This window comes from Phacochoerus africanus, chromosome 3 (genome assembly GCF_016906955.1).
Source record: "Phacochoerus africanus isolate WHEZ1 chromosome 3, ROS_Pafr_v1, whole genome shotgun sequence".
NCBI lineage: Eukaryota > Metazoa > Chordata > Mammalia > Artiodactyla > Suidae > Phacochoerus > Phacochoerus africanus.
The window spans coordinates 198,346,770-198,368,128 of NC_062546.1; the positions used below are offsets into that span (position 1 = coordinate 198,346,770).

A 21,359-nucleotide genomic window follows, 5' to 3' on the forward strand; every position below is an offset into this window, starting at 1 on the left:
AGTGGGTTAAGGATCCAGCATTGCTGTGAGCTGTGGTGTAGGTCACAGACGCAGCTTGGATCCTGAGTTGCTGTGGCTCTGGCGTAGGCCAGCAGCTGTGGCTCCAATTTGACCGTTAGCCTGGGAACCTCGATATGCCCTGAGTATGGCCCTAAAAAGGAAGGAAAAAAGAGGGGATTTAGTCAGCTTTTCTCCTGCAGTTTGATGTTATTTATCACAGATTTGACTTAAATGTAAGGACCTGGGCCCTGACGTTAATAAGCGACATGTTTCTGTGTAGGGGGCTTTAGGAGGAGGATGGACCTCTCTTTTGGGAGATGACTTGGGTTGGTCTTGCGAAAAGGCTGGGGCTGAGTTAACCTCACTGGCGCTAGAAGTCTGTGATCGTGTCTTTCCTGGGCCGGTCTGCAGGAAAGGGAACACCTCCCAAAGACGGCTCAGGCTGGGCCCGCAGCCCGTCTCAGGAATGGAGTTCCTGTCTCCTAACCCCGTCTGGGCCTGCAGGCCCATCTGCCGTTCCCTAGGTTTGCAAGGCAGACCCTTGAGGACGTTTCCTTGTCTCCGTCCCCTCGGGCTTAGCAGTTAGCCAGCCACCTCCAGGTCGAGATGGTGGAGGGGAGCACACTTTGCCACCTCAAAGTGTCCCTTTGATTATTTCAAGCTGAAAACAGTCAAGACGCAGGAAGAAACTTTGACCTTCCACCTGACTGTCTAAAGAATGTGGACAGAGGACCTGTTTCTGGAAGGAAGGGAGCTGTTGCCGTAGGTAACTAGTGTGACCTGGATATAGTAGACAGGGACCCTGGCAAAATCTGTTTGTTAAAATTCCAGAGTCCCATTGTCTCTACCTGGCCCAGGAAACATTTGTTTTTCCATTCTTTTTTTTTTTTTTTAAAACACCGCGCCCTTGGCACATGGATGCGCCCAGGCTAGGGGTTGAATTGGAGCTACAGCTGCTGGCCTACGTCACAGCCACGCCAGGTGCTTAACCCACTGAGAAGGGCCAGGAATCGAACCCCCAGCCTCATGGATACTAGTCAGGCTCGTTACCACTGAGCCATGGGAACTCCTGTTTTTCCATGTTTAGGCGAATTTCCTTTCTCCCCTTCCAAGTCCTAAACCACTACCCCCAACCTCCTCTTTTGTCTGTGGCTGAGGATGGTAGTTGAGGTGAAGTTTTCAGCCATATTAGTGGGCTACCCAGCTCTCCTGGGTCCCTCCCATGTGTACATGTTATTAAACTTTATTTCATTTTCTCCTGTTAATCCGTCTCATGACGATTTACTTGTTAGACTAGCCGGAAGAACCTAGAAGGGTGGGAGAAAATTTCTTCCTTTCTAGGAAGACTAGGCTGATGATGGCAGGTGACCTGAAACAGTAGAAGAGAACACAGTTGATGCTACACAAATAAACCTTCCAGAAAATTCGAGCACATGAGTAAACTGCCTTACGAACTAAAACAGCTGGCAAACACGTGGTCTTCTGTTGTCCATGCACCCTCCTCAGCTCTCTTTGGTCACTGGTAGGCCTGTGACCCAAAAACTGGGTTTGCCTCTTGGTGGGTGTTGAGCCAAAAGACTCAACCAAGCCAAAGAGCAGGAGAAGGAAAGATTTATTACTTGCAGCAAGTAAGGAGAACACCAGGGATCTTTCCCAAAACAGTGTCTCCCTGAACAGCAAAATTGGGGTCGTTTGAAGCCAAGGGTTCATGGATACTCGTAAAGGGGCTTCAGCAAAGGAGAATTCAGCGCAGAACTGGGCCCAGGGTTGACAGAGCCCAGGTTCTAGTTGATTGAAGTCACGAGGGTCAGAAAAGGGCAACGTCATTCCTTAGGTTCCAGTTCATCTGGTAGAGGAGCCCTCGAGGGGGGTTGAATTGTGCAGAGCAGCTCAAGAATGCGCTTAAGGTACTCACCTTTGAAACTGAACTGGGAGTCTTTATAGCTGATATATTGTCTCTGATCTAATTAAGTTCGCTCCCTGGTCTGCTTTTTACCTTCTTTTGTTTGCTTAAAATCGGCTGCTGAGATCTCTTCTTCTGCAAGGGCAAGCATTGTGGCCAGGCTCGGGTGACAGAATGGCTCAGGCCCAAGATGGTTTCTCTTAGGTTAAGAAAGTTAGGTCTGGTTCTTTTCCTCCAGGGCCCCCCTACCCTATCTGCTTACACAGTAACCCCACCACCGAGGTATTTCACTCTTCATTTTTGAGAGCTCCAGGGCCAAAGGTCATTCTTCTGTCCCGCCTTCCTCCTGAGAATGGGCCTTGTAGTCTCCCTAGTTAGAGGAGTGAAGCCCTTTTGCTGCTGAAGCTAGATACGTTTTAGGGCCCGAATAGTGTCTGGCCCTCGCTCGAGGCTCGAGGAGCCTTCTTCCAGCAGGTGTAGGAGAGGCCCGGTTAACAGCGACTTGAACCAAGAGCCCCCTGAACCAAAGCCTTTTCGCCATATTTCCCCTAAACCGGGAAGGGTATCATTTAGAGAGATTTGATTTTTTTTTTCTTTTATGTCATGGGAGTCACATTAGAAGATCCGTCAGGTATTAAAAAGCAGCTCTTAGTATAGCTTATAGCATAAGTGGCTGTTAAAATAACAAGGGCCATGCAGTTCTGTGGGACTGCTCTTTTCATCATAGATACTTCTGAGTTCAGGAAACTGATAGCCTGGTTGCTGTCCTTCTAAGGCTCGCCGGGTAAATTCCATTAAGGCTTCTCTGTGCGTGATGACATCCCCTACTTTTGATTTAATGAAGGCATCCTTTTCCGCCTTGGTAAAGGCAGATGTACAACACGTTCTGTAGGCCGCTCAGGTCACTGTAGAGTTCAAGTTAAATCATGTATCAGCCAGAATGGCTTCCCCGTACCTCACTCAGTGTGTGAAAATTCATTTTCTCCTTGCCCAGCAGGAGACCCCTGCTCACTGCTCACCAGCCCCACACACCCCGCCCCCGACACTGCCTGTGCCCCCTGCAGTCACCAGCGCCTTAGCCTCGCAGACAGGCCGCCCTCGGCTCTCCTAGGTGTCTTCAGGCTCCGCTCTTTCTGCCCAGTCCCCTCTCAGACACATTCCACTTGGCACCTTCAACTTCTTTCACCACTGTGCCCTCCCCACCCGCGGAGTGTGGCCCCGTGTTCACAGCTATGAGAAGTGGCCGAAATCCACCACGCCCACCCCTGGCCACCCCAACAGCCTGGTTTTGTTCCAATCAGAAAAATGTTTCTTTCCTCCTGATCCGTTTTTGTTTGTTTGTATTGAAATATTGGGTGTGTTTCTGGTGTACAGCAAAATGATTGAGTTATACAAATATATACACGTATATATACATACATATACTTTTTTCATATTTTTCATCATTGGTTATTGCAAGATAGCGAATATAGCTCCCTGTGCTCTACAGCAGGACCTTGGCGTTTGTCCATTTTACATCCAGTAGTTTATATCGATTGATCCCAAACACCTGATTTATCCCCCCCCCCTTTGGTCACCTAGGTTTGTTTTCTATGTCTGTGAGTCTGTTTCTATTTTATAAGTTTTTTGAACCAAACATTTGATACACAGAAGCCCAGAGCTGCTGCACAAGTGATTTTACATCTAATTACTTAAAATTACAAATTAACCCCATGAGCAGGTTTTTGAGCCAGAGATTCCTTAGTGAGGAACGAGGCAGTGCCATTTTTTAGAAGATAAATGTTGAAATACATTTGAATGGAAATGACTTTGTATCTATTAAATATAGAAAGTTGATAGTATTTTATCTTCTTTACTTCACTGTCTATCTCTGTCTATTTCGTAACCTTCAGCTGAAATATATAAAAAAAAAAAAAAAACACTAGATTTGGAGTCTTAAATCCTTAGAGATAGCTCTGTTCCTGCCTACCACTTAGGAGTTTGCATGACTCTTCTCAAATAGCCAACCTCTTTGCTTCCTGTCCGATGGGCTGAATAATGCAGTTCTCGCAGACGTGTTGGAGAGGTTTTAAAAGGCCGTGGGTGTGAGAGCTCTGCCACCGAGCAGGGCCAGGCGCTCTGCACTGCCACACCGTTTCCTGTCCTGCCTTGGCAGAGGAGGTCCCAGTGTCCACCTGGGACCAGGTCGTGAGGTGGACCGTGTTTGCTCCGTTCTAACCAGGTTTATTTTTCTGAGCCGGGTGTCTTCAGTCGGTGTTGGCACAGTATTTAATCTGACTTTCTAGACAAGCGTGTCCTAGTGTACATGCAGGAAACTCGCCGCCTGCAGAAAGGGCGTGACCCAAATCCTGTGATTAAACCAGGGAAGAGGAAGGGCAGGATTCTTCTTTGAAAGGTTCTGTTTATGAAGCTCCTCGTGGCTTTTTTACTGTTTCCATGAAAAACTCTTTGTCCTTTTGTCTTCTGCCACTGGCCCTGGTAATGGACGGGGCGTTGATGTGGACCCAGTTTCCAAATTGGAAATTAATGAGGTGTTGGGTCCGGAGAGGCTTTGCTCCCATACTGTAAGGCACGCTGCCGCTGGGAACCCACAGCTCCCCGCCGCCCGGCCCCACCTGGACGCTGCCTTCCTGCTGCCCATCTCCGGGTAAGGCTGCCAAGGCCATCCTTGCTGCTCCCATCGTGTGCTTTCCTGGCCGAAGAAATTTTTTAGTCCGTGTGTTAGGTATGATTCCCAGAATCCCTGATTTTTTTTTTTTTTTTTTGGCTGCCCCCGCAGCATGAGGAAGTTCTGAGGCCGGGGATCGAACCAACGCCACAGCAGCAACCTGAGCCACAGCAGTGACAAACCAGATCCTTAACCCACTGAGCCCCAGGGAATTCCAATCACTAGATTGTTTTAAAGCCGAATAGGTCCTGCTGCCCAACCATCAATGGACCAGAAAGTTCTTGTCGGCCCTTCAGAGCGTCCACTTCATTTCTTTGTATGGTCACAAAGTAGGTTCATGGAGTTGTCGCTGTGGCACAGGGGTGAAGACTGCAGAGAACTGGGTCACCACGGAAGCACAGATTCAGTCCCTGGCCCCGCGCAGTGGGTTAATAAGGACCTGGCATTGCCGGAACCATGGCATAGGTCGCAGCTGCAGCTCAGATTCAGTCCCTGACCCAGAACTTCCATATGCCGTGGGTGTAGCCATAAGAGAGAGAGAAGGTGCAGATTTTTCTGGAATGCAGGCATTAGGGGAGGGGAGGCTGAAGTAGGGTGAGAGAGCTGTGGGGAGCTTCTCATGAGTGATACAGTCTCAGATTTGGTGGCTTCCATGTGTGCTGTCACTGACCGGTAAGGAAATGAGCTAAAGGAGCAGAGGCGCCCCAGAGGGAAAAAAAGAGTAGCTCAAACTAACCGGGATAGTACAGCCAGGGTGTGCTGCTAGCTACTTTTGATAGGGAGTAGGAGACTTGTGATTTTGCCAAGTTACAGTTAATACATCTTAAGAACACCTCAGGATTAAAAGTGGCCCCAGAGGAATCCTGGTGGCCTAGCAGTTAAGGATCTGGCATTGTCACTACTGTGGCGCAGATTTGATCCCTGGCCCAGGAACTCCCGCATGCCATGGGCGCAGCTCCAAAAATAAAATAAATTTAAAAAAATTTTTAAATAAAAATAAAGTGGCCCCTGGTCAGGTTTCCACACTGTAAAAGAGGGTTCAGGGGGAGCAGCAAAGCTCTGTTGAGAGGCAGGATACACAGTTTGCAGGTGGCACAGTATCTGGAACCTTGTGGAACTTACTGCAAAGTTTTGTCCTTAAATACATCAGGGGAGGTGTTCCTGGTATGGCTCAGTGAGTTAAGAACCTGACTAGTATCCATAAGGATGCGGGTTTGACCCCTGGCCTCGTTTAGTGGGTTAAGGATCCAGCATTGCCATGAGCTGCAGTGTAGATTGCAGACGTGGCTAAGATCCTGCGTTGCTGTGGCTGTGGTGTAGGCCGGCAGCTGTAGCTCCGATTGGACCCCTAGCCTGGGAACCTCCATATACCATGGGTGTAGCCCTAAAACGACCAAAAATATACTTCAGGGGAGAGGGCCTGGAGCTTTTTAAAGCAGTTCTTTTAAAAAAAAATGTTTTTAATTAAAAAAAATTGTAATAAAGCAGTTCTTGATCCACCAGTTTACAGAAAATGAACATCCAATCCGAGGGCGCCACGTCTCCCTGCCCTGTGTGTGGTGGTTACCGTGTGTAAGTGTGCAGGGCTTTCCTGCGCCTTCCAGGAAAGGGGACACAAACCCCAAGGACCAGGTGTTCTGTGACCCAGGTGCCCGAGAGGAGGGAAATTAAGTGGAAAGGAGCGTTTCCCCAAAGCTGGAGACCGACTGTCAAACCAAACGTGGACGCCCGGAAGGAGGATTGACTGACTGGGTTTGGAATGAAATGGAGAAAAGGAAACAAACTAAATCTCCGGGGGGAGACTTTGTGACCACAAGAATGAATAGGTCACGGCCCCGTCATCCTAGAGGAGGCTGGAGCGAGGCCACCAGTGGGGAGTTTTCAGGAAATGTGGGTGTGATGGGAGGACAAGCGTGGGCTGAACTTGAAAGGGACTCTTCTGGAGACCTGCACGCACGCCTTGCCCCCGGGACTGTTGCACAAGCCCTAGAATTGGCTCTACAATTTCTCTTGCCTTCAGCACACCCACAGGCACCTCCTGAGAGCCAGATTCAGGACCCGCTTGCCACAGTAGAAGAGCCATGAGCACAATATTTGAGTCACTTGTATTTTGAGACAGGAGGAGTCTTGGAATAATCCAGAAAGTATAGTTTGAGGGTTTTTTAAAAAGAAAATTGGGAGTTCCCGTCGTGGCTCAGTGATTAACAAATCCCACTAGGAACCATGAGGTTGCGGGTTCGATCCCTGGCCTTGCTCAGTGGGTTATGGATCCGACATTGCCATGAGCTGTGGTGTAGGTTGCAGACGCAGCTTGGATCCCGAGTTGCTGTGGCTGTGGCGTAGGCTGGTGGCTACAGCTCCGATTTGACCCCTAGTCTGGGAACCTCCATATGCTGCAGGAGCGGCCCAAGAAATGGCAAAAAGACAAAAAGAAAAAAAAAAAGAAAGAAAATTGAAGTCGGCTATTATAGATCCAAGACTCTTCATCATAAGGCTCTTTGCACTGAAGCAAAGAGAAACGTGAGTGCCCGCTGCCCTTCTCTTCCTGTGCCTCATGGCTGCCAGTTCAAGAGATTGGTTCTTCCTTCAAGAGGAGGGGAGGGTATCAGAGGGGTCTGGCCACTCAGGAGAGAAACTGCGTCCCATAGGGCTTTGTGGTGTAGACAGTTCTGGGCTGGGATCCCCACTTTCCCCACTGGGAACACGTATGAGCCTTCAGATGGTCTTTTTTGGGAAGCTCTGTCTCTGAGGTTGGGACCAGAATGGTTTAGTTGATGAAAAGGAAGGGGCGGGATGATGAGGGAATGGTGGGGGAATGATGGCGGGATGATGGTGGGATAACGATGGCGGGATGATGGCAGGATGATGATGGCAGGTCCTAGCTGAAGGGTTCTGCTGCTGACCGGTGCTCCCTCCCTTCTCCCAAGCCCCCTCTGCCACTCAGCACATCTGGCTTTCCCCCGCTCATAAATCACATTGGCCTAAGCATTTATCTCTGAGTTTCTCTACTCTCTTCATGACCTTGAACCCCACCCAGCACCCCTCATTCTTTGCCTTATGCTTTTCCAGAGATTGGGGCTATCGCACATGAGCCTCCTCACCTTCGCTCTTCTTGCCCTCGAGATGGCCTTGCCCTCACCTCCCCTTTCCTCCCGCCTTTTCTCCAGGCCAGTCTTCCTCTCTCCTGGATGGGTCCTGCTCCCTTTGCCCTCTTGAGTCTTGTCTTCCTTTTCTTCTGGCTTCTTCCCCTCGCCCTGCAGACAGGGCACAGCCCTCTGTCCTGCGTGCTCAGCACCATCCTGTCCTGCCATCCCTCCGGGAGCAGTCATCCACACTCACTGCATTGCCTGCGCTGCTGGCCATGTGCCTGTCCTTAACCCAAGCTGCCCAAGCTTTTCCCATCAGACACACGCAGGTGTTGCTGTTTGAGTGGCACATGGGCTATGTGCGCCAGGCTAATGGAAGGCAGAGCTCTGGTTGCCCTGGGGGTGAGAGAACACAGTGTGGCAGCGTCTCTGAAATCCAGTCATAGCATGTGCCTGAAATCTTTGCAGATGGACTCTGCTTCCTGCCCTGCCCCATACTTTTCCCCTAAAATAGCCTTCCTAAAGATCACCAGTAAGCAAATGCTAAATGCAAAGATTTTTCTTTGCTTTCATCTTCCTCGACACCCAAGTGGCATTTGACATACACAGGTGGTTAAGAGCTCGGGCCCTAGGGCAGGCCGGGCCGTGTTCAGTTCCTGGCTTTGCGGTTCTCTGGTGGATGACCTTGGGCGGCTCATGTAATATGGCTGTGCCGTGGTTGCTCCATTTGCAGAATACCAGTAGGGTTGCTGTGTGAGTCAAATACTAGCCACGTGGAACGCGAGCAGTGCCTTTCCCACGGGAAGTGCCATCTTCCTTCTGCTTTTCACAGCATTGGCCACTCCTGGTCTTTCTCCTTTCTTGGAGCGCTCATGTTTTTGGCTGTTTCCTTTCCGCAGCTTCTCTCTTTGCCCCCAGATGAAGGCAGAGGATGCAGCCTCGACTGTCCTACTGAGCCTTTCTTTCTTGGACCGTCTATTGATGATGCCAGATCCCCACCTCCAGACCAGGCCACACCCCGATCGCCTGCTACATATCCCCTCTGCGTCTCCTCCCTGCACCTCAGACTCAGGAGTCTCCAATACATTTTAATGTTTGTTTCAAACGTAATACATGCTTATTAGAGAAAATGCACATTGAAAGCATAAAACACAAACCAGTAGCAATCCCACCACTCAGCAAGCACTGCCCCTAAACTCGCATCTGTCTGCTTTGAGCCCAGTGGATCTCAATCTGGGCTGAGTTTCCCCCAGGGGACATTTAGCAATGTCTGGGGACATTTTTGGTTGTCGATTCAGGGTTTGGAGGAGGTGCTGCAGGCATCTAGCTCTAGATACCACTAAACGTTTTACCAGGCAGGGGACAGCCCCCACCAGAGAGAACTGTCAACCCCATCGTGCCAAGGTTGAGAAACCCTGTTTTGGACCCTTGTGTCTGCATAAACGCTCCAAGTAGAACAAGTTGGAGTTGATTTTCCCTTTCCACCTCGTCCTCCTTTGCACGTGTGTTCTGCTTCTGTCAGGGGCCCCACTGTCTCCTTCCTCCCCATCTGGTCCATTCAGATTCCCCATCTGTCCCACCTTGGGCATCTGTCCCTTCTGTCTTCCAGTGTGACGTTGATGACCCCTCACCCCAAATGATGAGAAAGCCTCCAACAGGCCCTTCACCCCAAGCCTCCTGCTTGGCCTCGCCTGTGCCTTCCGCGTGCTTAGAGACCCATGGCTGAAGGGCCCACGCCCGGGGCTCCCCAAGGGTAGCTGCTCCCTGTCTGGTGGGTCTCTGTGCCCAGCCAGAACCAAGCAGCATTCTGAGCGCAAAGTCAGTCTCAGGAGAATGTGTCCCGATGAACGGTTGCACGAAAGAAAATGCTGAAAACAACTCTCCTCGCCATCTGCCCATCTTTGCAGATCCTCAGCGAATGGTTTGGCCGGACCGTCATCCACTCCTGCACCAAACTGAGCTATGAACATGCACAGAGCATGATCGAAAGCCCGACTAGGAAAATCCCCGAGAAGGAACTGCCCCCCATCTCCCCGGAGCACAGTGGCGAGGAGGTGCACCGCGCCGTCTTGACCCTCCACGGCATCGCCAAGGAGCTGCGCAAACAGCGGTTCGCAGACGGCGCCCTGCGTTTGGATCAGGTCAGTCACTGCTCCTTCTCAACACAACCCTTTCAACTTGGAGAGATCGCAGAAGCCCTGTTTAAATCTTTCCAAGTGAACGTGTGCGTTCCAGCCTACTTTTTGTGATAAACTGGCACAAATGCTCTTCAGCAGGCGTTGCAAATAGTTGCTGCCCGGGGCCTGCGAGTGAGTTCGAGGCTGCTGGGGAGCGGGGATAATCTGCCCTGCCTGCGCTTGGGGCGCCCGGGTGTCTGGTGGGGCTTTGATGCTCCTCCTTCCCCCGCCTCCCCGGGCGCGGGCAGCCGGAGCACACCTGTCTGCTCAGGAAGGCCCCTGCAGGAGTGTCCATTGTGGCTCCGTGGGTTAAGGATCCGGCGTTGTCACTGCTGTGGCTCTGGTTACTGCTCTGGCGTGGGTTTGACTTCTGACCCCAGAACTTCCGCATGTTGTGGGCCGGGCCCAAAAGAAAGATTGTCACTGGGGAGACAGGCAGAGTGGCTGCTGAGAAGATGGCAGAGCCGGGGCGGGTGGGGGACAAAAAGCGTGGGAGCTGATGGAGCATCTCCTCTGCTTCCTCTGGTGAGGGCATTTGCGGGGCTGCGAACACACTGTTCTCACACTGGTGGCTGCCAGGTTGTCACATTCAAGGATGTGCGTCAGTTCTTGCTTGCTAGACGTTCATCCCGCATTCGGCCCTTTGAGGCTCACCTGGTTCTCTGCTCCTCCTCATACATCTCCAGTGAGGTCCTGCTGGCCCCTTCGAGCAGAGGTGGAGGCTGGAATTTCCTGGAGTCTCCCCCGCTCTCTTCCCCCCCCTCTATCCATACTCCCTCCCTGAATGAGTTCCTCTCTTCTTGCAACTTTAACTACCCATTAGACGATGCCACCCAAATCCGTCTCTCTAGCCCTGCCCCTCTTCCCAGGCCCTAGACAAGCCTCTCCACATGCCTCCCCAAACTCCTCACCTGCTGCCCCACGGTCACCTTCAGCCAGTGCTCGCCGTTCCCTCTGCACGACAGAGACCAGGGCCTGTGACATGCCACAAGGGCTCTGCTTCTTTCCACCTCGGCTCCCACGGGGGGCAGTACCTCAAGGGCCAGCCCCCTTTATTCCCATCCTGGCTCTGCCAGTTGTACAGGGGTGCACTTTTACCTTTTAATATTAGGTAACCTGGTGAAATACGAGCATTAAAAAAAGCTATCGTTTCCATGAAAACTAAGCTAAACTGTTTGGAAGCATTTGATGAAAATCAACCTTCGAAAATTCTGCTGTTTGGGTATAAAAACTATAGAAGAGTTGGGGGGAGTCATAAAATTCAGGTGGAATTCTGTACTCAGATTGCTTTACAGACGTCTGGGTTCTCGTTCTCTTCTAAAGAAACAAAAGCTATAAATTATAGACAGTGAATTATGAGTAGTGGATTCAGAACAATGTAGACATCCAATTAGCATACTCTTTTTTTTTTAAAGAGTTGCATTTTTTTAAAAAGTGACTGTATGTGTGTTTAGGGAGTTCCTGTCGTGGTGCTGTGGTTGACGAATCTGACTAGGAACCATGAGGTTGCAGGCTCAAGCCCTGGCCTTGCTCAGTGGGTTAAGGATTCGGCGTTGCCGTGAGCTATGGTGTAGGTTGCAGACGCGGCTCGGATCCTGCGTTGCTGTGGCTCTGGCGTAGGCCGGTGGCTACAGCTCCGATTCAACCCCTAGCCTGGGAACCTCCATATGCTGCGGGTGCGGCCCTAAAAAGACAAACACACAAATAAGTGACTATGTATGTTTATATAAATGATGTTAGACATACATTCAGTTCTGTATCTCTCCTGTGTGGTTCCGCTCTCCATCCAGCTTCTGGAGACACTAGCCCACCACCGCTCTGAGCACATCAAATGAGTGTGTTATACCATGTTAGAGCCCTTTCCCCATCAGATTGTTACAAGTTCGACCGAATTAAATATGTTAAATACTCTAAAAACTATAAAAGACCCTCAGTGATCTCCCCTCACCTTAGGAGGGCTGCGGGAGAGTGACGAATGATGGCGCTCTCAGATGGATATCCATCTGTCAGCGTGTCCTAGAATTTTATTGCTGAAAGTATCTTGAGATAGCTGTATCTCATCAGCCCTCCGGATTTATTCAGGAAGCTGAATCTCTCAAAGGTTAAATGAGTGGCTTGTGTGTAAGAAATCCCAATAGCCAACTCTTGGTTCACTTTTCCTTCATTTACTCCATGCTGACTTGAGAGAGAAAAGTTTTCCTTCAAAGTGAGGGGAAAAAAAAAAAAAACCCTCAAGTCCTAATTAGGTTCCAGTTAATTAAGATTTGAAAATAATGGAATTGCCTCCTTAGCGTTGATTCCTGGTTCCCCAGAAAACAAGCATGTGGACCACAGCTCTAGAGGAAAGAGCACATCAGTGTCTGGCAGCAAGGGACACAGGCAAGGTCCTTTAGCAGTCAGCTCAACGGCCCCCTTCAGAAGTCACCACGTTTGTTCTCCGTGCCTGCAGCCTGCGTGCATCCGCACAAAAATCCACTTTTCCTCAGTGCTTTGGGCATCGCCTGCTGTTTGGTTGCTGTCTGATGCTTTCTTTGCCCCAGCTTACTGATTTCACTGGTGGCAGTCCTAAAAAGTATGTCCTTCTGCACTAGCCTCTATTGGAGAGGTTCTATGAGAGCCCTCCGAGGGAGGGGACAAGGTCCGCGCCCCGCTCTGAGCCCTCGAGTGCAGAGTAACCTGCTCACCCAGCAGTTCTGCCTTTCCAAGAACTCCGCCTCCCAGGATGCTCTCCAGACTGGATCAGGTGGAGGACACTGGGTGCCTGCTTGTTGAGTCAAGGTCAGGCGGCCAGAGGTCACAGTAACCGCAGAAGCACAGAGCAGCCTGCTCACTGGGTGAGCGCAAGCCCCAGCTTAGGCAGAGCTGCTGGGCCCACGCCTGCGAAGGGGCACCCTCAGGCCTCACGCCACCTGGGCTGGTGCCAGTGCCCTGGGACCACCTGCCTGCAGTCCTGTGTGCTTCCCCGGTGGGTGATCGAATACTAGCAAGTCCTGTGTGTGCCGTGGTGTGAAGCAGGCTAACCGGGAAGCACTGCCTCTGAGGTCGGATTGCCTGCTGCAAATGCCTGGGAGAAACCCTAGAGCGAGAACCTAGTTCTGAGCGGTTCCAGCTCAGTGAAATGACGCTCTTGTTCTGCTGCGCCAGAAGTAAATGCAGGTGACACGCGCATTCTCTGCACTTTTGGGTTGGATGAGTTGCCTAAAATCCCCTGTTTTCTGCTGCCATGTTAAATCTAGAATGTAATTCAGATGTTTGTGCTGGTATATTTGTAACACACGCAGCTCCTATTTCTTAAAAGGAGATTTTCATAAAATAAAGGGGCCCCCGACTTTTGTGTGTGTAGTAAAAGTAATTGTACTGGCTTAGAGTCACACGCAAATCTCGAACTTTGGGAAGGAGAACTGAGACGCCCCCAGTCCTGCTCCGGTTCTTGCTCAGTGACTCTGGCCTGCCTGACAGCTTCCTGGCACTTCTGTTTGTACAGACCTGGCAGCCTGCCCCCTCCTGGGAGTGGAGATGACAGTGACACTGCCTGACTCTGATGTGACAGGATGACAAGGCCTGCCCTTCTTTGGAGTTCTCTGCCCTAGCTGCTGCCTTCCTAAAGGATGATAAGGGAGGCTAGCAGGGTGCTAAATAGAACCCCCAAACCAAAACATCTTAGGGAATATTGACCATTTTCAGAAAACTCCACCTGGAGCTCTCTGGCACTTTCTCTGCAGCCCGACCTTCCTCCGTCAGGTGATAGTGCCTAGAGGCCACTGGAGAAATGGGCATGACTGCAGGAAGCTGTGCCACTTCTGGGGGCCCTGGCAGGTGGTCAGGGGATGTGAATGGCTCCTACTGAGCTGCTGACTTTCTGAATTTAGAGGAAGTTGTCATGGAGAAAATGTGATGGCTCCATTTTCTTAGGCAAAGTCCTCCACACCAAGGAGCCTTTGCTGAAGTCTCAGCTGCATTTCGTATGAATCCCACCTGGCACAGTCTGGAAGCCCAAACTTCAGACAGTTTCTTTGAGGGGACTCAACTGTAAAGATAAACATAGTGGTGGAAGCAATTTTCAGATACCTTGGGACGCAAGCTGGTGGGGAACGCTCGCATGGGTGACCTTGGCCCAGCCCAGCCTTTAAGGCAGGGGTCAGCCGACTTTCTGAAAAGAGCCAGTGATGGGCCATCTGACCTCTCTCAACTGCTCAGCCCTGCTGTTGCCATGTGAAAGCAGCCAGGGACAGACAGATGCTGTGTGGCTGTGTTCTAATAAGACTTGAAGGACACTGAAATTGGAATGTCGTGTCATAAAAGAGCCTTCTTCTTTGGATTATTTTTGAATCATTAAAAAATGTAAAAATTGTTCCTAGCTGGTGGGCTGTCCAAAACGCAGGTGGTAGGCCAAATTTGACGTGCCGTCCTCGTGTGCCGATCCCCGCTTGAAGGAAATCCACTCTCTTCCCCAGGCAGCCTCAGCAGCCTGCGCCCCGGCACTGGGGAGTCGGCCTGGGTAATAGGGGACAGTCGTGCTCCGTTACTTCTCGGGATGGTTTCGTGCCATTAAGTAAATTATTCCTTTGATGAGCGCCACGCTTAGCAGGTCCAGTCGGAGGCTAGAAGTAAAGGAATGCATCCGTTTAGCACCAGTTCCCTTACCGTATTTACGGTCAGGTAGCTTTCATTAGCCTGAAGCAGAAAGAGCAGTGGTTCTTCATTTCCTACCTCTGCAGGCTCTGCAGCCTCTTCACAGTTAGCGCTTCTCCCACCCACCCCGTCTTCTTAAGCCCCCTTGCAGAGACGCTGGCTCCGCCCTCTCATAGGGTACCGCGAAGGTGGGAACTGTCACAGCCGAACGTGGCTCTGAGGGAGCTGTGTGGCGTTTCTCCCCCCGCCCCATCCCTATTGCTGTATGTATTTGGTTGCGTCACGCATGTAAAAATATGGTTAACATTTCTGGTCCTTCTCTATCATCTGCTTGCTAAGAAGTGAGCATGCCAGCTCTCCACGGTTTAATTTCTGAACAGTGTGATATTTGGTCAAGGTCAGGAGAGCCATAATCATCCTGTCCGGCTCTTTCTTTGATTTATTTATTGGCTGTGCCTGCTACACGTGTAAGTTCCCAGGCCAGGGATTGACCCCACACCACAGCAGTGACCAGACCCACAGCAGTGACAATGCCAGGTCCTTAACGCGCCAGGCCACCAGGGAACTCCTGTCTGGCTCTTCCTTGATCGTGCTACCTCGTCGTTCAAGCACAAGAGTAAGCTGTTGACCAGGCGGTTGGCTGTGTTTGTAGACCTGGGCTCCATGTCCCTAGTCACAGACCCCTTCGCTCAGTGTGTCTTCAGAAAGCATTCATTGGGTACAGAAAGCAGGCATGTGGCAGGTGCTGGACAGGAGCAGTCCCAGCTCTTCAGCTTGTAGTGCAGTGAAGGAGCCAGCAGACCACACAGAAAATGTAAGGTGCTGTGACAGAGCTGGCCCAGGGCGCAGTGCCGCTGCCTCGGAGAGGATGGGCCCAGTCTCGGGATCAGGGAAGGTTTCCCACAAGGAGCAGTGGACACCGAGGCTTTTAAAAGACTCCTGGGGCTAGCCAGGCTCTGAATGCAAGGGGGCACATTTCAGGCAAACCGCCCATGCAGGCGTGGAAGGGGCGAGAGGTGGCACCTGCGGGGGGTGCCAGGTTGTCCCAGGTTGTGTGGCGTGGAGTGCAGCGAGAGAGCAGCTGGAGGAGGAGGCAGGGCGAGGCCTTGAGGTCTGCGGGAATAGGCTGGGGCGCCATGGGGTGATTCCAGACAGGAGGGAAGGGATCAGAACTGTGCTGTAGAAAGAGCTGCTGGCTGCAGTCTGGAGAGCAGACTGAGAGACGAGAAAGCAAAGGAAGCTTATATTCCAAGAGAAAAATGACAGGTGCCAACCTGAGACAGAGACTCGGGGAGAGAGGAAATTATAGGTCCAAGGGAAGAAGGAAGGAAGATTGGCAAAGCTTTAACCGACTGTCTGATCAGATGTGGGAGGGAGGGGCCGCGGGGAGGGAGGAGAGTTGAATCAGGGAACCGGGTTTCAGGTTCAGGCACCGGCCTTGATACAGCATCACCTACTAACCAGGCAATATCTTAGCATAAGAGAGTGGAGAAGAAAGCAGATGCTTGCTTTCACTGAGAATGAGGCGCCCCCGGAGACAGAGCAGGTGGAGATGTAGCATACACCTGTGAGTGCAGCGGTCTGGTGGTCAGTGGGAGACCTCAAGGTAGCCATCTGGGTGGCCCCTAAGCTGCAGAGAAAGGCAGAGGGGAGGGCTCTAGGATGGGCAGCCATGTGGCACCAGACAGACAGGAGGGCGAGAAACTCTTCCTCCTACTCAGTGCTTCATCCCCACTTCCTCCTTAGAAAGAAGCTATAAATCCGATCATAAAAGCAAAAGCACATCCTTGTGCTTGTAGAAAAGTATCTGAGTATATTCTAATGTTAGAAAGCTTAGAAAATACAGCAGTACAAAGAAGGATCAGAATCACCTGTAATTTCATTACCCAGAAATAACCGCTGGTAATATTTTGGTATATGATGATTTCTTAGAATTCTTATGAATTTTCCAGAACTAAATTTTATGGTAAGAGGAACGAACAAGCGGTTAGCATAGCATACATATAATTTTTTTTTAGGGCCATACCCACGGCATATGGAAGTTCCCAGGCTAGGGGTCAAATCGGAGCTGCAGCTGCTGACCCATGCCACAGCCACAGCCACAGCCACACGGGATCCAGGTTGCATCTGTGGCCTACACCACAGCTCATGGCAACGCTGGGTCCTTAATCCACTGAATGAGGCCAGGGATTGAACCCGCATCCTCATGGATCCTAGTTGGGTTCATTAACTGCTGAGCCACAAAGGAAACTCCAGCATACATATAATTTTTATATTCTGCTGTTTAATATTATATAGGAGGTTTCTCCCATGTCAGTCAAAATTCTTTTTTTTTTTTTTTGTCTTTTTGCCATTTCTTGGGCCACTCCTGCGGCACATGGAGGTTCCCAGGCTGGAGTTCAAATCGGAGCGGTAGCCACTGGCCTACGCCAGAGCCACAGCAACACGGGATCCAAGCCATGTCTGCAACCCACACCACAGCTCACGGCAACGCCGGATCCTTAACCCACTGAGCAAGGCCAGAGATCGAACCCGCAACCTCATGGTTCTTAGTCAGATTCGTTAACCATTGAGCCAGGACGGGAACTCCTCAAAATTCTTCTAAAGCATTACAATGCTGATGTAACGTTCCGCCATACGAATATGCCCTTAACCATTTACCCATGCTCCCGTTGTGGACATTTACTTCCTGATTTTTTAATGCCGCAAGTAGTGCGATGGCCACCTGTGTTCATAAGTCTTTACCCTGATCTCGGGTTATTTCTTTAGGGTAGTCCCGGAACCATGGTGATCGGGTCAGAAAATAGACATATTTAAGAATTTTGAGAGGAGTTCCCATTGTGGCACGGCGGAAATGAATCTGACTAGAAACCACCAGGTTGCAGGTTCAATTCCTGGCCTCGCTCAGCGGGTTAAGGATCTGGCGTTGCCGTGAGCTGTGGTGTAGGTTGCAGACGCGGCTCAGATCCTGAGTTGCTGTGGATGTGATGTAGGCTGCCTGCTGCAGCTCCGATTCCACCCCTAGCCTGGGAACCTCCCTATGCTGTGGGTGTGGCCCTCAAAAGACAAAAGACCAAAAAAAAAAAGAATTTTTGAAACATTCCCTTCCAGAAAGATCATAGCAATTTATCCTCTGTCCATTAGCCTGTGAATAAGGGCACCTATGACGGAAATACCTGTCAGGAGTTCTCTGCTTACACTAGGGGTTGGGGTGGGGGGAAGAGGGGGGGACTGGGTCTGTCTCCGTCTCTCTCGGAGTCAGACTGGGTCTCCTGAAATGTCCCAGTGAGTGTGGCCTTGGATTATTTCTTCATCTTTGTATCGTTCACTGTGTCACACCGTAGGCTCTGCCTATTCGCACTGGCCGTTATTAACAGCTACTCATAAGAGCCCTAAAATGTAAAATGACCGAGAGGTGGTTGAAAGCGTCTTGCTAAACTCTCCAGGCTGGAGAGACCTCCCCGCCGCGCACTCAGGTCCTTCCTTCTTTCTACTCATTAGACTCAGTAAGAGACCCGTTGTATTTGAAGTGGTGTGAGAACTCTGGTTGCGTTTTCAGTTATAACTTCACTAGGCTTTTTTGCTGCTCTTAGCTCCTGTGTGTAGCTTTCAGGCCTTGTTTGGGTTGGCCTGACGTGAATAATTACAAGGGAATCGAATGAAGACTAAAAATAACAGAGTTGCTTTGTGTCATCTCTGTCCCATAAGAATTGCTACCCTTCAAAACAGTACAGGAACGCTTTCATTAGAAATTCAGGGCTTCTGGTGAAATGTTTTTGGTTTCTTTCTCTTATTTTTTTTTTTTTCTTTTTTGCCCGCACACACAGCATATGGCTAGGGATCAAATCTGAGCCACAGCTGCAACTCAAGCAATAGCTGCAGCAACATCAGGTCCTTAACCTGCTGTGCCACAGCAGGAACTCCCCGGTTAAATGTTAACAGGCCTTGCGTTACTTCAGTCAGGGAGATAGTTGTAGCATCAGGGAGGCTTAAAGAGTATTTATCATCCTGTCAGTTTTTCCCCCTTTTTCCCAGGTACCAGTTTCATAATAATCCTGTTGGCAAAATTTTCATTTTGATCTATCCCCCCCATTTATAAATAAATCCACAGGAGTTCCCGTAATGGCGCAGTGGTTAACGAATCCGACTAGGAACCATGAGGTTGCAGGTTCGATCCCTGGCCTTGCTCAGTGGGTCAAGGATCCGGCGTTGCCGTGAGCTGTGGTGTAGGTTGCAGACTCGGCTCAGATCCCGCGTTGCTGTGGCTCTGGCGTAGGCCGGTAGCTACAGCTCTGTTTAGACCCCTAGCCTGGGAACCTCCATATGCCGCAGGAGCGGTCCTAGAAAAGGCAAAAAGACATAAATCAATCAATCAATCAATCAATCAATCAATCCACAGCCAAGCATCTGTGCTCTTTTGAGCCGTGAGCACCCAGGCCATCTAGGACGGCCTCTGGAAGAGAGGGCACGTGAGTACGCAGGAGTTTCGGATCATAGGGTATTGAAATCTTTGCTTTGAGACAGAGATTGATTTAGTCATCATGCTTTGGTTTCATGTGGAATCAGGGAAAACAATCCGCATGTCTGCATCCCAAGGTATGGACGAGAAACAGACCTGAAGACCTGCCCCGGTTGTGTATAAGTAACACTAATTACACCCACTTGTGTGAGCTGATCACTACGTGTGGCTCGTTAGCACACACGTAAAGACGAACATCTATCATTAAGTGTCGAGTAGCTTTGCTGAGCAGCTTGTTATTGTAGCCCTAAACTTTTCATGTGCTCACACTTCCTTTAGGCATGTCTCATAGTCATTTACTCATAATTTTCAAAAATTAGAAGGAATACAGGTAGCAGTATTCTGGAAGTTGTTAAAGCTACAGACCCAGACATGATTTCCGGCCCTCACTAGACGGAGATTTCTGGAGTTCCTGTCGAGTTACAAGTTCTGCTCACAGTTCTGTGAAGGAGGCTGAAGCAGTGGGAGACAAACTTCCTACCCTAAAGTGGCTTAGTGAGTTTGTGAAGAACTCTGTGCGCCTCTGGGAACCTTCAGTAAGATAAAAGCCAGGGCCGAGTGAGTTGCCACAGGGCTAAAGGAGCACCCACCCCGAGGCTGGGTGGATGGGATTAGCGGAAGAAGGCCGCTGGGGCAGGGCCGCCCCGAATCCCAGGTGATCAAGGTGAAGGGCATGATGGGTGAAAGGGGCTGAAAGGCACCCAAGGCCCACCCTGGTGAGATTCAAGGGGTGTATTCCCTCACCCCCCTCTCCCTTCTGAGTCCCGAGCCCACTGAGAAATGGACGCACAAGCCAGACTGAGATCCAAATATTCCCTCCATCCCTGCTAGAGCTCAGGTTAAGAGAAGGCAGCTCGAGCCAGTTCAAGCATTTGGCACAGCCCAGAGGTTAATGCTATAAAAAGAAACTCTGATTGGGCTGATTAGAGGAAGCAGAAAATAGCCAGAGGCAGAGAGAGACTGGGGCCCGGTCTCTCTGGGTCCCGCGTCCCGGAACGGCCTTCACTACCAGGTGCCCTCCAGTGCGGTGGCCGGCGGGGAGGACCAGGAGCAGATGCTTCTGCTCTTGGACAGAGTGGCCAGTGTCGATCCTCAGCAGAGCTCTGAAGACTGCTTTCTGTAATAACTTCAGAAAGTAAACTAGGCTTTTCACTTGCCTTCTGGTCCTCTCTGTGCGCCTGTACCCAGGCTCTTTCCTTACAGAAGGGAAAGACTCTAGTCCCGCCCCTGTAAACCTTTCTTAGTTTCCTAAGAAACTAAGATTAAGTTTAAGCTGAGGGTTAAACCTCCAAGTCCTGTTGCAGAGAAGCTCGCATTGCCCAGCCTGTCCATCCCTTCCACTTAGGGCTCCCCGAGCACTTTACTTATTTATTTATTTAGTCAGCCTTTTTGCCATTTCTTGGGCCGCTCCTGCGGCATATGGAAGTTCCCAGGCTAGGGGTCCAATCAGAGCTGTAGCCGCCAGCCTACGCCGCAGCCACAGCAACGCGGGATCCGAGCTGTGTCTTCGACCTACACCACAGCTCATGGCAACGCTGGATCCTCGACCCACTGAGCAAGGGCAGGGATCGAACCCGCAACTCGTGGTTCCTAGTGGGATTTGTTAACCCCTGAGCCACGACGGGAACTCCGCCCCGAGCACTTTAGTTACACCTGTCACCTGTCCTGAATCGCGTTGCCTTGTCATTTTCCCCTTGCTTCCCTGTCCCGTTCTCTAAGACTGTGGGTTCCTTAGGGTAAGGACAGTATCTGTTCCTCTTTATATCGCCAGCCCCTGCCGCCTGTTTTTAAGGCCTCTAAGCCTCTCTATACGCGTCGGTATGTTTAAAAGATGACTGTAGCTGTGATCTGGGAGAAGGATTGTAGCTCTAGAAGAGACGTGTGTTTACGTAAGAGAATTAAGTGCACATTAAGAATCAGAGCAGTTTCCTCTTTTGAATAAAAGGGTTGGCCGTTTCATAACTTGCCAGGGCATACCGGGTTAGAACACGGTGTAACAAGGGCCCGCGCAAGGTGGAGCTGCCTGGGCAGATGTGAGGAGCCAGGAAGCTTTAGCACCCGGGGGGCTGGCAGTGCTTCTAAGGCGTCCTAAGCCCTTCCATGTTCACCTCTGCATCCTCAGACCAGGCTGTGCCCCTGGGGAGCCTGGCACAAGAGGCTCTCCAGGAGAAGGCAGAGAACCCCCCCACCCCACCCCCAGGCACCACTCCAGGAATGGAGATGCCCAGGCTTGGAAAGGTGGGCACTGAATCCCCCCACCTGCCCCTCGGAAAGGGTCCTCCTGGGGTGTTTTAATATTAGCTGCCATTCCCCACCCCCGTGATGAGGTGGAAATGATTCGTTTACCACGCTGGGTCCCCAGCCTAATTCTCCC

At 50.8% G+C, this 21,359-nt stretch overlaps 1 protein-coding gene across 4 annotated transcripts in view; it reads left to right on the plus strand.

The window, feature by feature from the left end:
- The window catches only part of DIS3L2 (DIS3 like 3'-5' exoribonuclease 2), a 364,222-nt gene that overhangs the window by 277,702 nt on the left and 65,161 nt on the right, over positions 1-21,359 (plus strand). For all 4 annotated transcript variants that reach the window (XR_007134111.1, XM_047773760.1, XM_047773762.1 and 1 more), the window contains one exon: positions 9,565-9,798. Coding sequence is in view for 3 of the 4 variants with exons in the window: in XM_047773760.1 (XP_047629716.1) it covers positions 9,565-9,798 (234 nt within the window). In the remaining variant the exon portion in view is untranslated. The remainder of the gene's footprint in view (positions 1-9,564; positions 9,799-21,359) is intronic.